We start from the raw sequence: 16427 nt of genomic DNA on the forward strand, positions 1-16427 counted from the left end.
CAAAGGGCTGTGAATGTGGTTAGTGGATCAGGCAGGAAATGCATGTATCAACTTGCTGTCTTGTGTCAACCTGCCGTTGCTACCGAGCTACGAAAGATGCAAAACTACCCGGAAAAAATCTCAACGCACGCGAAAACGCTGTAGTGTCCTTTCCCGTGAGTGTTATATGAGATATTCGCGATGTTTCTGTTGTGAAAACTTACCGTGGACCTGCGGGTACTGCGAGTCAATAGGTTAGAGAAAGCTTCCCTGACTTCTCAATGGCGCGATGAGGGAGCGGCGGCGATGCCAGAGAGAGCGACACACTTCCGGGAATACCGCCGCGCGAGCGCGTCACGCGCCTGACGCTTTCTGCGCATGCGCACGAACCCGCTTGTTCTTTTCGGACTCAAACGGGCCGATGTGATGGGAATGAATTCGTTGAGAGTAATATAACAGCAGCGTGTTTTCTCGGTTTCACATTGTAGTTTCTTTGTACATGTCAATGTTTGTTGTGTCATATATCTACCTTATTTAAAGATATCGTATCTGCCTACTGGCCTTTCTATGCTTCGAAACCTTCGCGAATCATTTGTTTCGAACCAGTGATTCAGAGCGCTTATCAAACTGCCAAAGTCACGTGATTTCAGTTAACTAGGCTTCGTTACGTTATAACTGTTTCGAAAAATTCGCTAGGCGGCGATAAACACAAACCAGTGTCTGTGGATTTTTACTTGATCTGGAATCAATTTTATACATTTGTAGACATTTAATGACACTTTTGTATAATAAAATGGAGTTGTAGTTATTAGTCTCTTATTTGTATGATTAACCAAGCTCGCCATAAAACAATCAAAACAAACCCTGCAAATTAATAAAATCAGAGACATTTCATTCCAATGGTATTAGACGATTTGTTAAAGGGATAGTTCACCCTAAAACGAAAATTCTGTCACTTACTCAAGTTGTTCCAAACGTGTATGAATTTCTGTCTTCTGCTGAACACAAAAGATGATAGTTTGAAGGATATGGGTAAAGAACTGATGGACCCCATTGACTTCCATTATATGGAGAAAAAAAAAAAAAAAAAACATTTAAGTCAACTGTTTGGTTACCCACATTCTTCAAAATATCTTCAGCAGAAGAAAGAAACTCATACACATTTGTAAACTTGAAGGTGAGCAAATGATTTTTTATTTTGGGTAAACTATCCCCTAACAGGTAACTCCTTTTAGCCACTCAGAAACACACACAAGTCATTTCATGCATTGTTTTCAGGAAAGGCGTATGCAACTGGCAGCCTAAAGTTAAGAGCTGTGACTGCAAAACTTACTGATAACCTGGTGTTAGTCAACATATTTGTAAAAGAAATATTCTGAAAGCCTTATTTTTAGTTATGTTGCAACTGCTATTTTTAGGTTGAGGTAATAATAACATTGCATCTTTTTAAGGGGTTACAATACCCACCCACACTCATTAGAATCTTACAAAAGCATTGCAGCCACAATCATTTAAATAAAGTCAAAGGATAGAGATGTAGACACCTAGTGGCTGGCACGAGTAGTGTGCTTTGTCAATATTTAAATGCTGCAAAAATTTAATACTGACTAGAGTTGAAATAGTTAAAAAGCAAGATGTGTGTACAAGGAGAAAGAGACATCATGTGGTTACTAAATACTGCAGGTTTTTATTTCAATGATCTACATAAGGATGGTTAAGATATGCACATCCCTTAAAATCCTACAGTCCAACCAGTTTTCTCAAAAAAAACTGAAAACAAAAATAAAACAAGGTAGGTAAAAAACATGAGCATTTTAAAAGGAGAAAGTTTGTTACACAAATTTAAATCACTTTTGAAGACGTGAGTGTAAAACATCCGGCATGTTCAAAGCTATAACAACGATGACCACTCTCCCGTGTAGGAACAGTGGGGAATGCAGCTTGATATCTTGGTATTTAGCTGGTATCCATCTGTGTAAAAAAACAAAAAGGCAAATAGAGATTACTACCAGATTGTGACAACAAAAATAAAAATAAAGCACTTTAAAAGCCTCTTTGAACAAGATAACACACCCTGGCATTGTAGGCGTCTAGCTGGGCGTCCAGCTCTTCAGCAGAGAGCTGCTGTTTGCTGCCGCCGCCACGACCGCCTCGACCCCGGCCTCTGGATCCTCCACCGCCGCCACCACCACCACCACCGCCGCCGCGTCCCCCACGACCTTTCTGTGTGCCAAAGCCTCCGATTCTGTTTCTGTTCATGCCACCACCTCCACGATTTAGACTGTTAAGAAGAAAACAAATTCAGTTCCACCAAACATTAGAAAATACAAGGCAACAGACCAAACAAGTCACTTTTTTTTTTTTTTTTATCCTTACCCCTGCATCGGAGTCCGCCTCTGTGCATCAATCTGTGATGTAACAAGCTGAATGTTCATTGGGCGACCTAGAAAAGAGAGTTTACACAACTGAAAACTGCTGCCAAACTCACAAACCACCAATTTAACAGGCTTTCCCAGGACTTCCAGAGACTCATTGGATAAGAATTTCCTTCTAAAGGCTCCAATATACTTCAAGTGCAGAACGAACTGGTGTGATTTTTATTTGTTTATTTTTTTTTTTTTTTTTTTTTAAATAAATAAAATCATACCAAAACCAAAGTTTGTTAGGCATTCGTTTTGAGAGTTCACTCTGGCTATTAAACACCTTCAAACTAATATTGGTCCGTGACAATGACATAATAGATGTGGCTCTGAGGCTCCGCCTCTTGACATGGAAATCTTCTTTGGTTCATTTCTTCAAGGTCAGACGCAAGTAAAATCATGAACACACTGGAGAACCGCTTAGTACCCGATTGGCTATAGTGTAAACTAAAATTGTAATTATTTGAAAGCGATACTAACACTTCAAGTGATTTTTCATGTGTTGTCGTAATACTGTAAAGCTGATTGTGTTAAAGCAATCTATTGTATAAAGAGCTAGGGCTGGGCGGTATATCGAGTTTGTACGTTAGATATATTTTTTTGTATACGATACGGAATGAGGCAATACCATTTATATCGATATACAGTAGTTTTATACGAGCGCATCTGAAACATAGCGGTGGATGTCACAGAATGCTGCTGTGGGGGAAATACATAATACAATTTGTCCTAAATATGAGAGGTGCTTAATATTAAGGGCTTTAAAAACAGCCTAACTCATAAGTTTAAGATATAGCTAACACGTAGGCTATAGTTTAAAGCGGATTGCCCTGTCAGATGCTCTGAGTGCTCATGTGCTGACAGACACTTGCGCTGTTTAATGCGTTTGTGATGGTGTTTTTCTCAGCGCATAACTTGCATTTCACAGGTATATTCTCCATCTGTACATGTTAGAAAGTCATACAAACATTTCCATTTTGCTGTCAGGAGTGGACGAGCCTCATGCTCTCCTGTAAACTTTATTGGCTTCCGTGAACGAGTGCCGCCACGCGCATTTCCGGAGCGCAATAGAACAGGATCGCCAAAATTGACTAAATTATACATTTTGCTAAAGCGGTTGTAGTTGAACAATAAATGTGCAATATGTAGAATTCTAAACCTACAAATAAATGTATTATAGCAGTAAAGTGACTATTTGGGGTAGGCTAATCAAAATAATTGTTAGCCTAATATAGCTAATTAGTCTGTGCTTTTGTTTTTATTTTCATTTTTAGTCTAGTGAATTTAATTTCTGCTTTAAAAAGCATTATTTTTAGATTGTAATGTTACAATGTTATAAGGTAAGGTAATTTTCCCTTTTTTGCATATATATATATATATATATATATATATATATAGCCAGACTACATGGTTACATTCACTATAGTTGAATAAATAGCCTTCAATATGAACACTGTTTGTAGGACAACATTAGGCATATTAAATTAAGATTTTTAAAAATACTGATTTTTTTTTTTTTCCCCCTTCTAAATCCAAATAGAAAAATGTAGAAAATACTGGCGATAAATACAATATATCGCCATTTAGCCAAAAAAGATGATTTTTTTTTGGCTATATTGCCCAGCCCTATAAACAGCTATATAGATACAATTTGACTGGAGGGTCTGAATTGCAGAGCTGGTTCAAAAACATCCACTTTCTAAGATCAGATGTTCTCTTAACTGCTGTTTTATCACGGCTTCCATTTTTGTTGTGCATATTCATCTAAACGTTGCTCTCAGCATCTGGAAGTTTGCCAACAGTATATCGGTGCAAAGGTATTTGAAATTTTTTACCCCCAAGCGGAAAACTTCACGAGTATATCAGGCCTTTAAAAATGTACTGTGTGAGTTTGTGGGACGCACACATACCGTCAAGGGGAACACCGTTGTACTGCTTCATGGCTTTCAGGGCGTCTGCTTTCCTCTCAAAGTGAACATCCGCAGTGCCAAGGCTGCGTCCTGACCGATCGTAATGTACTGCCGCTTTCTTTAGAGTGCCAAATTCTGCGAAGAGCTCCTGTTGCAAAACAAACCATACATTAGCTGGAGAATTGACCAGAGACTTTTCAATCGCACAACTTAAAACTGACACCCACCTGAATGTCTGCATCCGAGACGCCAAAGTCAAGATTGGACACGAGGAGTTTTCCTCCCGTCTCCACGCCAGCTCCGCCGCCGCCACCGCCACCTCCTCCGGCGTTCGCACTGTAGCCGTTGTCAAACAGGTCATGCTGCCACTTGTCTGGGAGCTGCTTGGGCTGCAACAGATGAGAGAGAACGCACCTGCTGACTTCGGGTCCCCAGTCTGTCACTGACAGTCCACTCGGCTGGGTGTTGGGGCAAGCAGGGGGCTCCGCTTCAACAAGGCCAGGGGCACCCAGTGCGCTTACTGCGATTTCCAGCAATCCCTGCCCACCCCATCACTACAAACAAGTAAACCATGCCAGCTCCTGAACAGAGTTCGAATAATGTTCTAACATTACTGGATGTGCAGTTCACTAGATCTCAGTGGAGGCAAGCTTAACCCTCTGGTGGTCTTTGGTTGTTTTAGAAGAAAAAAAAAAAAAAAAAGTGGCTTAATTTGGTGTAGTGTTGAGAATTTAAATTCTTTGGAATATGGGAAAAAAAAAAAAAAAAAAAAAAACCATGTTTGTGAATATCAAAAATGACCATCATAGGAAGTGATTGGGAAACCAAAAACAGACTTTTGAGGGGGGAAACCAACAAATCAGCCACAATGTAGTCTGATAATTCCTATATAGCCAAAATGATATCTAAATGCAAAACCTGATTAAAAACAATTGTATAAAGATACTCTAAGCAACCAGGAAATCTCTTTTTAAAACTTTAAACACTTCTCAGTATTCTATATGAAAAAATTGTGCATAACTTGGAGGTAAATAGTGTAGCATCATGAAACAAACTCAAAACATTAAAGATTAATAAAAAAAAATTAATAAAAAGTACATTCCATTTTAAAAAGTACGCTTATTGTTTTCTGTTTTGACCTTGAAATATCAAAAGTAAAACCAGAGGGTTAATTCAAAGAAGTGCACATGCATTATAGAATAAACGGTTACAAAAGTAGGTTAAAAACAAATGAACCCATTGTATTGTTTCAAACACCAATATTCCCTCAGTAACTTCCCACCCCCTTGGTAGCAAGCTCGCTACAAGCAACCCCCAAGAGTCTCTTGCCGTTCATACAAACGAATCCCAGCAGGCCTCCATTAGGTGGGTATGGATGTTCCGCTGGTCTCCGGTGAGGAGCAGCACAGTAAAGTCCAAAATAGACGATGAAAACAAGGAGGCAAAAAAAAAAAAAAAAAGTCCATGTTGTCGCCTGAAGCCGCTTTGGAGCGTCCATTTTGAGCCCACGCCATTTTGGCGTGCTTATATAAATACAGCCCTCACTAAAGCTCAAACTAATAATTAGAAGGGAACCTCCATAATTCCCGGACAAAGATGGTCAAAGTCCGTTTTCCTGTACGGCTCCAATACTATGTAACTATCTTTCTGCTTTAAATGATATATTTGACCATGAAACCCCTCCCAAACAAAGCCGAATTCCACCGAGGAGAAAAGGCCTTAAAGTTGGGCCTTAAAGCACAAAAAGGTAGAATCTTCAACATCTGAAGGCAGACCGCGTGAAGATGATGGATGTTGCGCTGGATGTTGTCGAAAACAAAGAAAGGTTAGGCTGAATGAAAGGGATCCGCCGTCCTCAAAATGGCGTCGACGGTCGCAGGATACGTTAGAAGAGCCGCTTCAGACACGCCACTTCACGACCCTCGGTGCTTGATGCGCACACGGATGGCAAGACAACGGGCTTAGGGAGAGAACACATTATGCACAATATATATCTAATGAGCTTCCCCGAACTACACCGCCAGAGAAGCTCCAGGGGCACGAGCTCGCCGCCATTTCTGCTGGCAGCCTAGAAAGATAAAAACGGGACTTCACCCAGGATGTGGATGCGCCCATGATTTTCTCCGCTTTCTCATACCCTGCTGTACGGCGTAGGTCTGCCTCTTCCGCGGCTCAGGTTCTGGCGGTTCCTCATGGGGCCCGATCCCCCGCCGCGGCCTCCAAAGCCTCCGCCTGTGTTTCCGAGCCGTCCACCGGCGCCGCCACCTCCTCGGCCGCCTGTGCCTCCGCGGCCGCCGCGACCTCCTCTCCCGCCGCGCCCGCTACCCCCGCGCTGCCTGTTTTGCTTGATAATGTCGTCTAAGGACATATCCATCTTGTCTGCCATTGCCTGGCCTTTGTTAACGCTAAACACTGTAGTCAACTAAAATAAAACCAGCACGTTTGAAGTACTACACTGCCCCTGCACTACCGCTCACTCACAAAAGAGGAAAGAAACAACGTCTTGCCGCCGGGTGACGCATTTATAGCGGGAACGCTAATGACGTACATCTGGAAGACGAGCGCTTCCGGTTTAAATTCCTCACGGCAGGAAAGCAGTGTTTATTTATTATGATTTAAGAGCAACACGAGACTCAACATTGTAGGTTTACTTCAAAAAATATTATAAGTTAATGTAAGTGTTGTGATTTTCTCACTGATTTTTAGGCGTATTGGCTTTCGACCTTTCCAAACTTATAAATGTAATTGTAAGCAGAGATGGGCAGTATTTTAATTAAATGTATTTAACATACATATTTAATTACTTTTTATTTGTAATTTGTATTTTCCTTGACGAAGAAAAAATCAAATGTAATTAAATACTTTGAGAGAAAGTATTTTGTATTTAAAATACTAAAAATACATTCAAATGTTATTTTATTCTCGCATAAAATAACTTTCATCACCATGCTTAAAGGTAGGGTAGGTAATTTTCGGAGAGGCTAGCAATAGCTCCCTTCAGAGCGTCTCCAAAGCCACACCTCCTTCAAATCACATGAACGCGCACAGCAGGGAGCAAAAGTGTCACGAGAGACGGCGTTAAATTACCTCATGTCTCAAAGCACATAACATTACAATAATGATGAACATAAACAACTTAAAGAGCACTGACCTGTACCACTACTGTAGATTCATTTCGGCGTAGGTAGTGTTTCGAGTCACGGACCGCTCCTAGTACAACATCACGGGTTGCCATCTCTTAATTACGGTAGTTATGGCGTGAGCGCAGCATAAGCTCATTGTTTTGGTTCAGGAGGAACTGTAACGGTCCACATGGGGAGTTGGCGTCAACTCTTGATGGAGGGCATGTCCAGGGTTGCCAGGTTTTCACAACAAACCCGCCCAATTGCTCCTCAAAACTAGCCCAAAACTAGCCCAATGGCATTTCAGGGGGGTCCCACGGTAAAAAAAATTGCGTTCCGGGGGGTAAAATTCGAGTTTTTGGTCAAATTCACATTCCAGAGGCTAAATATCACCTTATTTTGGGTTGATTCAACCTGCGGACATAAAAAAAACCCCGCGGCAACAGTGTAAAAGTAGCCCAATTCCGCGGGAAAACCATCATGATTCGACACGCTGATTCATAACGTTCTGCAGCTTAATGAAGCAGTGTTTTGAAATCGTCCAATTGAACCACTGTATTCACATGAACTGATTTAAATATGTTTTTAGTACATTAATGGATCTTGAGAGAGGAAATGTCATTGCTGGCTATGCAGGCCTCACCGAGTCATCGGATTTCATAAAAAATATCTTAATTTGTGTTCTGAAGATGAACGAAGGTCTTACGGGTGTGGAACGACATGAGGGTGAGTAATTAATGATGTTATTTTCATTTTTGGGTAAACTAACCCTTTAAATTAATGTAACCGTAAGTATATTTGGTCTGTACGTTCGTTCTTAAAGTGACAGCAGCCTAATAAACCTGCTGCTGTCTGTCATTAATGTTAATCAAGCAACAAAAGAAAAAGACAAAATCACTCACTGCTCCTGACTGAATAACTTCATTATATTTATATGGATCATATATATATATATATTTAATTGTTACAGTGAGGACTGTGCAGTGTAATTTCTTACTTGAATGCTACCGTTCAATAGATGTTAGTGCTTTTTGAATGCTTTGGCCATACATAGCAACTGAAAGCATCTCTCTCTTACGTGCATCTAACTCCACTGTTACTCTCACACTTCAAATGATTGCATGTAAATTTTGTTTGTATTTTTGTATTTTCAAATTACATGTATTTTAATTAAATACATTTTTTTACTGCAGTATTTTGTATTTTATTTAAATACATTTGATAAGTATTTGTAATTTGTAACTAAATACTTTTTGATGTATTTGTGCCCATCTCTGATTGTAAGCCTCACTAAAATTAGTTTTTATGAAAGAGTATAACCACCATACAGGTGCTGGTCATATAATTAGAATATCATCAAAAAGTTGCTAATTCCATTCAAAAAGTGAAACCTGTATATTATATTCATTCATTACACACAGACTGATATATTTCAAATGTTTATTTCTTTTAATTTTGATAATTATAACTGACAACTAAGGAAAATCCCAAATTCAGTATCTCAGAAAATTAGAATATTACTTAAGACCAATACAAAGAAAGGATTTTTAGAAATCTTGGCCAACTGAAAAGTATGAACATGAAAAGTATGAGCATGTACAGCACTCAATACTTAGTTGGGGCTCCTTTTGCCTGAATTACTGCAGCAATGCGGCGTGGCATGGAGTCGATCAGTCTGTGGCACTGCTCAGGTGTTATAAGAGCCCAGGTTGCTCTGATAGTGGCCTTCAGCTCTTCTGCATTGTTGGGTCTGGCATATCGCATCTTCCTCTTTACAATACCCCATAGATTTTCTATGGGGTTAAGGTCAGGCAAGTTTGCTGGCCAATTAAGAACAGGGATACCATGGTCCTTAAACCAGGTACTGGTAGCTTTGGCATTGTGTGCAGGTGCCAAGTCCTGTTGGAAAATGAAATCTGCATCTCCATTAAATTTACTTTCATCAGAGAACATAACTTTGGACCATTCAGCAGCAGTCCAGTCCTTTTTGTCTTTAGCCCAGGCGAGACGCTTCTGACGCTCTCTGTTGTTCAAGAGTGGCTTGATACAAGGAATGCGACAGCTGAAACCCATGTCTTGCATACGTCTGTGCGTAGTGGTTCTTGAAGCACTGACTCCAGCTGCAGTCCACTCTTTGTGAATCTCCCCCACATTTTTGAATGGGTTTTGTTTCACAATCCTCTCCAGGGTGCGGTTATCCCTATTGTTTGTACACTTTTTTTCTACCACATCTTTTCCTTCCCTTCGCCTCTCTATTAATGTGCTTGGACACAGAGCTCTGTGAACAGCCAGCCTCTTTTGCAATGACCTTTTGTGTCTTGCCCTCCTTGTGCAAGGTGTCAATGGTCGTCTTTTGGACAACTGTCAAGTCAGCAGTCTTCCCCATGATTGTGTAGCCTACAGAACTACACTGAGAGACCATTTAAAGGCCTTTGCAGATGTTTTGAGTTAATTAGCTGATTAGAGTGTGGCACCAGGTGTCTTCAATATTGAACCTTTTCACAATATTCTAATTTTCTGAGTATTAAAAGAAATTAAAGAAAAAAAAATTAAAAGAAATAAACATTTGAAATATATCAGTCTGTGTGTAATGAATGAATATAATATACAAGTTTCACTTTTTGAATGGAACTAGTGAAATAAATCAACTTTTTGATGATATTCTAATTATATGACCAGCACCTGTATATTATATATTAACGCAATTTTAATCAAGACCATTAAAATTCGCTCTGTTTTCAAAGTATTCACTTAATGCTTTTATTCAATACCTTTGATTTAGACAAGGATAAAGTCTAAAGGCATAAAAGTTTGTAAATTCTTCAGTATTTTGAATTTTTTGACAAAAGTCATGAATAAAAAATAAAATAAAAAAAGTGGAATATTTGAATAACCTTTGTTCATTTTCCCTGAAATGAATCCTCATCGCGATTTATGTCTTAAACATCTAAATAGCAATCTAATTTAATTTTATATATTAAAAATGCCAGCGTATTAAGTAATAAACAAATACGGACAATGATTATGTGCCCACAAAATGCATAGTATTTATGAAAAACAAAGATATATAAGGGGCTTGTGATATGTTTAACAAAGGCTTTGAGAAGGATTTATGTTTATATAAATCATATTATCTGCAGACCGGAGAGAATCACGATCACTTACCTGAACTTTTCTTAATTTTACAGTACCTCCCAAAAAGGATGATAATCAAAATATAATATAATTATCACCAAACATTATGGCTTTACAAAACTTAGATCCTCCCTAAAATGAGTCTTAAATGCACATGGCAGAAAAAACTAACATGGATTTATGGATAGGGGAACTGAAACATTTATCAGTAAAAGTCCATTTTAGACTTTCCTTCCTCATTTCACTCTTCTCGAAAAGATTCATCCTTTTAGTTTAGTCAGAGACATGAACCATGATTTGTAGCTTTCCATCCTAAAGAGTGTTTGCTTATACACACATTTGTATACGGCATTGAGATGAAGATGTGTCAAGAGGATTTCCGAATCATTTCCAGAAAAGAAGGATTTGGATTGCATATTTCAAACACATATATCTGCTAAACATTCATGCTGTTAAATGACATAAAAGCAAACAGACAACCTAAAAGTCAACAGACAAAACACCAGGATAAATACAATGCAGAGAGACTGAAATAACATAAAAGTAACCTTTATTTTAATTTTATTTTAAAGTCTGGGAACGATAGATGTGGAAAAGTCTAATTAAAGTTCTTGAAGGTATCAATTCATAGTTAAAAATGGAGGTACATCTACTAAAAATATTTGCCGAGCCAAACTTACCTGTCCTATCAGACAAAACTTTCTAATTCTTCTATTCAATCAATCAATCAATCAATCTATGAAACTAACTAAACAGTCAGTCAGTCGCTCCTCTGCGGTTGATGAAGATGGTTTGAAAAAGGAGTAAATTCCAGGACTGCATCATCCCATTTAGAGAAAGTCTGTGTAGAGTCAGTCCAACAGTTTAACTGTTCTGTGCCTTTCCCGTTTGTCATCTCAACATAAAAAATGCACATGAAGAATCATCTAAACTCAAAACTAGGGAGAAAGAAAAAAATCCTGAAACAGGTCTTTTATGTTTTCCCATTTGTAAGATCAGAGAGCCCGGATGAACATGAAAAACAGGGAATGGCCACTCAAACGGCTCTTGAAACTGTAACTCATAAATAGACGTCAGCCTGTAAGTCCAGACCACAGGTCCATGAGGCAGAGAAGAGAGAAGCTTTCTGGACTGGGATGGCCAAATATTCCGGCTCGTGGCTCTTTGTTGGCTGACAGAAGACTGAGAGAGTAAAAAGGTCCCAAATGTAAAATGGAGGACAAAAAACTGCTGGATCAAAAAGAGAGGGAATGGTCTAAGACTTCTTGGAGTCTTGTGTGTTCCTCTTCTTAAGGTCACTCAGGTCCACTGGTATAAAAGCTGAGAGAAACAATGGACAAGAAATGAAGATGACCGATTTAAAAACTTGGCAAGAACTCTGTCTGCATAAATGGGGACAATGAAAATGCTTGTATTAATAGCAAATGTCATGTCTTGAGGAACTTTTACATGAAAATAAACTTACAATGTAGGTTGGGATTTGGGTTTTTCTCCACATACTCCTGTGGTCCACGATCATTACGTTCACTATTTTGTGGGGATTTAATGTCTCTCAAAACACAAAGCCATGCTGGAAAGAAAACACAAAAAAAGCATTACAACATTTATGTCTTGAAATCAAGAGCTCCTACACCTTTTGACCAATGAATTTCCATAACTTAAATGGTTAGTTCACCCTTAAAATGAAACTTCTGTCATTAATTACTCATCCTCATGTCGTTCCAACCACGTAAACTAATCTATATGAAATGAGCGGTTCAGTCCACATTTTCTGCAGAAAATCGATCGCTTGTTATGATGAACAGATTTAATTTAGGCTTTTACTCGCATGTAAACATTGATCAGTGAACATAAGCATAAGATTAACTTAACCTGAATAACGCACAAGAACAAACCTCTTCCGGAAGCTCAAACGTGCTGCCTAACACACTCATTGGTTACGCAGCACATTTGAGCTTCCAGAAGAGGTTTGCTCTCGCGCATGTAGCAGGTTTATTTGAGCTTCTGTTTATGTTCGCTCATTTCATATGGATTCGTTTTTTGATCTCTTTATGAACTTTTTGAAGCGTCAAAGTGTCAGTTGCAAAGGCAGTCAATGGAAGGAAATCTGACAGCATTCTGTCATCAAAAATATCTTAATTTGTGTTCTGAAGATGAACGAAGGTCTTACGGGTGTGGAACGACATGAGGGTGAGTAATTAATCTCTTTAACCAGTTGCACAATTACAGGATAAGGATTGTTAAAGACGATTTTGTAGTAGTGTAGTAGTGGTTCCCAAACTTTTTCTCCCTTTTGTAGAGAAAAATATTTTACAGTGTAGACAGCATCACTTATTATAATGGGTTCTATTAGCTTTTGTCGCGTCACGCCAAACGCGTCTGTGTAGTAGACACGTTGTTTTGGTAGTTGTGAGTTTGAAGTACATTTATCGTCTGCTTTACGTTTATCTTGCACTGGTAATACTTTCACAAACTTGTCCATGCTTAGTGCAGAACCATACATCATTCTTTTTTATTATTACACAGCTCCCTGCGGTTCTTAATTCTGATTCTTCAATCGCACCATCTGTTAAAAACGCTCAGACAATACTGCGAGTCATCCTGAGGTAATAAAATATATCAAATGAATATTTTGTGTTCAAGTATTTACTTATGTGTGAAGTAGCCACATAATAAGGGTGGTAATTTCGCAGTGGGGTCTTGTATCACCCTGCATAGGTTTCTTTTGCATAATAATCTGCTGACTGTAGCCTACACTGTCACTATCACTTAGTCTTGCCACATCTCACTTTTTATAACTCCGGCCCCCCCCCCAGGAGGCACGCCCCCAAGCCATAAAGAATAAAATATGTAACAGCAGAGCATAAAGGTCCCGATATACTTCAACCAAAATTGAAGAATGAACTGGTGTGATGTAATTTCGAACAAAATCAGGCCAAAAATGAAATTCGTTTGGTGTTAATTTAAGGAGTTCGAAACGTCTCAGCAAAGCAAACTTTCCGGAAAAGTTTGCTCTTCCTATTAAACACCATCGAACTACCATTGGTCCGTGACGATGATGTAATAGGTGGGTGTGGCTCCGAAACTCCACCTTCTTTGATGTGGAAGTCTTTGGTTAATTTCTTTTGTTCAGTCCGCCAAGATCAGATGCGAGTAAAAACAATGTAGTTGTAATTCTAAATGAAAGCGATACTATCCCTTTTTCATGTTTAATACTGTAAAGCTGATTGCTTTAAAGCAATATACTGCAATAAAGTGCTATATACTGTATATATATATATATATATATATAAAAATGTGATGCGACTTGACTGGAGTGCTGAATTGCAGAGCTGGTGTAAACATATCCACATCACTATGATCAGATGCTTTCTTAACTGCTGTTTTCTCACTGCTGTCATTTCTGTTGTGTTTATTTTGTTATTAAGAGGAAAACGTGCAGCACATATTTACATATTCATCTAAACATCTCTCAGCAGTGTGTGCAGCATCAGGATGATTGCTAACTGCACATCGCTGCAAAGGTATTTCCAACTTCTTTTTACCCCTAAGCGAAGAATGAAAAAGAACTTTGGTATGAGTATATCTGGGCATTAACAAACTACAACAAAAATGACAAATATTCCTATGCTTTTTATAGAATTTTTTAGTGTCAGTGATGTCCTCAGGCCTGGGAATCACACGTTTTCAAGGAGAAAATGGTGCTCAGTTATTAAGTGTGTATAATGTGTCGCAGTCTTACTGTCATGGATGAAGCGCACATTTTCTTCATGTGCTGGTGTGAAAAGCTCTCCTGTATTCGTTGGTGATCGAGGGCTGGAAGTCCTCTTGTACGTGTGCATTCTAGGGGTGGAGGAGCTGGAAAACACACACAAACCACTGAAAAAGATGTTTCATTATGACAAGATGCTTTATAAAGCTGAGAAACTGTACTTGAGTACAATTCCAAGTATCTAGCCACACACATCTTTGTAGATTTTAGATTTTATTTATTTTGTGTAGTATTAAAAAGTCATTTTTTCTCAAGCTTTAAGGTACGTTTACATGACAACAATCTACTAAGAACTGAAACGTTGTGTTTTTTGCGCACAGAGGTCAACGTTGTTAAAATGACCCCCTTTACACGGATCCGTGAAAATGATTAAAATCGCTGTATTATTCATGCCAGGCCAGTAGTTGCCGATGTCACTTTGGGAAGAAACACTACGCGCCTATTGAACACGTAATACACGACGTCACCGTTTTCACAAATTCACATTTTTTTATAGTTTACACAAAGATGATAATGGTATCGTTTTCAAAAACTTGCATTTGAAACCAGATTTCAAAAGTTTGCGTTTTCAGCCCACCAAAATGCCATTGTCAAGTAGATGAATGGCCAAAACACATAAAAAGTTTTCCACTTTAGCTGAAAACGGTGTCGTATAAATGAACCCTTAGAAATGTACAGCATGTCACGATGTAAGCTAAAAAGTTAAATTCAGCAGAAGCTGCTTTTATAGTAGTTTGACAATAGAATATGAACCATTAGCACATTTCCAGGGTTCACAGAAGTCATGATAGAAACTTCTATAAAGATGAATATGAGACTACAGATAATACATGACTATTGCATTCCCATTTGCTCGAATAGCAAAAAAGAACTTTTAACTTCCACAACTTTTAAAAACAGGAAAAGAAACACAGATGGACTGATTAAAGCACAAAGAGAAATGTCCAATTTCAGAAACATCCTTGCAGAAGCATTTATTAATTTGTTTTTTGTTACTTGTTCAAAAGTTTGGAATCATTATACAGATTTTTTTTTTTTAATTTTTTAAAAAGAAGTGTCTTCTGCTCACGGAGGCTCACAAAAACATTAAATAATCTTAATCTGATCCCAAACTTTGGACTAGTAGTGTAATTTAATGGCAAGGTAATATAACACAAAGTACAGTGTTATGAATGTACATTATTAAAAATTAAAATACAAATAACTGAGGAAACCCATCATTAGAGTCTGTGAAAAGGGTCCATTGTTTACTAAATGTGTTTGCTCTCAAGTCAAGTTTGTTTTCAGCAATGGTTATATTTTAATGTCTCTCTTTGTTGTGAAGCGTCATCTCATCAGTGGCTACAGGAACTAATGACTTTACCTTGTCATTCTGTTACAGTCTCTTGCCTCACAATCTCAGTATGAGGCTTAACAGGGAAGTTTGCCTGTTCTTCAGTGTGTTTTCTAAGGGGAAAGACATTTCAATAAGATTAAAGAAATTCAGACGAAACACATCAGTTGTCACAAAAGTGCATTGAGTAACAGATCCAAACTAAATCAATGGCACACAGTTTATTAGCTGATATGATCAGTGCAGCAGCACCATCAATGAATGATATATATCAGTAATGTGTACATCTTTACACAAGGCTGAGCAGAGAAGTGAAATGTGCTACACAAACACCTGATACTACATTTCTGGTACAAGCGAAAGGATCAAAAGTCAATTCAGAGACTCAGTGTTTGTTATTGTTTATGATAGACTGGCAGCTAGTACGTTAGCATTGTTTTCATAGCTGTAAACTGATGCTGACTTCATAAGCAATCAGAGCAAATACACAGCGAATGTATCGCGAAACATTCAGACTAACGCTCACATAATGGAAAACGCGTGAATTGAGAGTTTCAAACCTGTCTGTTTGTTTCTCTTTCTTCTGCTATATCTGTATTCAGGCCTGGCTCGGCCGAAACGTTGCTAATGCCAACCAATTATTTCCGGGTCAGCCGAACAAGCTGAGCGAGAAGCGCATGCGCGAACAGAGCCAAAATACGTGTTTTAATTTAGCAGACCAGTAGAATATGTTTTCAAAAAGCCTATTCGCTAATA

The 16427-nt window shown here is 38.5% G+C and overlaps 3 protein-coding genes across 5 annotated transcripts in view; all 3 read right to left on the reverse strand.

Moving 5' to 3' along the window:
• Positions 1-458, reverse strand: part of arhgdia (Rho GDP dissociation inhibitor (GDI) alpha) — a 33771-nt gene extending 33313 nt beyond the window's left edge. The window contains exon 1 of the mRNA XM_051886202.1: positions 204-458. The gene's annotated coding sequence lies outside the window, so the exon portion shown is untranslated. The remainder of the gene's footprint in view (positions 1-203) is intronic.
• Positions 459-1641: 1183 nt separating this feature from the next.
• Positions 1642-6817, reverse strand: alyref (Aly/REF export factor). Its single transcript, XM_051886194.1, has 6 exons — positions 6447-6817; positions 4537-4698; positions 4310-4457; positions 2356-2422; positions 2053-2260; positions 1642-1950 (listed from the first exon to the last, which is right to left on the reverse strand). Exons 1-6 carry the CDS (start codon positions 6693-6695, stop codon positions 1936-1938), a joined length of 849 nt encoding a protein of 282 aa, XP_051742154.1. The 5' UTR covers positions 6696-6817; the 3' UTR covers positions 1642-1935.
• Positions 6818-11099: 4282 nt separating this feature from the next.
• The window catches only part of mcrip1 (MAPK regulated corepressor interacting protein 1), a 35451-nt gene continuing 30123 nt past the window's right edge, over positions 11100-16427 (reverse strand). Inside the window, exons 1-5 of one of the 3 annotated variants that reach the window (XM_051886203.1) lie at positions 16232-16394; positions 15702-15784; positions 14309-14424; positions 12032-12136; positions 11100-11886 (exon numbers count right to left, since the gene is read on the reverse strand). In XM_051886203.1, coding sequence (XP_051742163.1) covers positions 11822-11886; positions 12032-12136; positions 14309-14424; positions 15702-15709 — 294 coding nt within the window. In that variant the 5' untranslated portion in view covers positions 15710-15784; positions 16232-16394 and the 3' untranslated portion in view covers positions 11100-11821. The other 2 variants (XM_051886204.1, XM_051886205.1) reach the window with 2 other exon arrangements.

The sequence above is a fragment of the Ctenopharyngodon idella genome, chromosome 3 (assembly GCF_019924925.1).
Source record: "Ctenopharyngodon idella isolate HZGC_01 chromosome 3, HZGC01, whole genome shotgun sequence".
Taxonomy (NCBI): domain Eukaryota; kingdom Metazoa; phylum Chordata; class Actinopteri; order Cypriniformes; family Xenocyprididae; genus Ctenopharyngodon; species Ctenopharyngodon idella.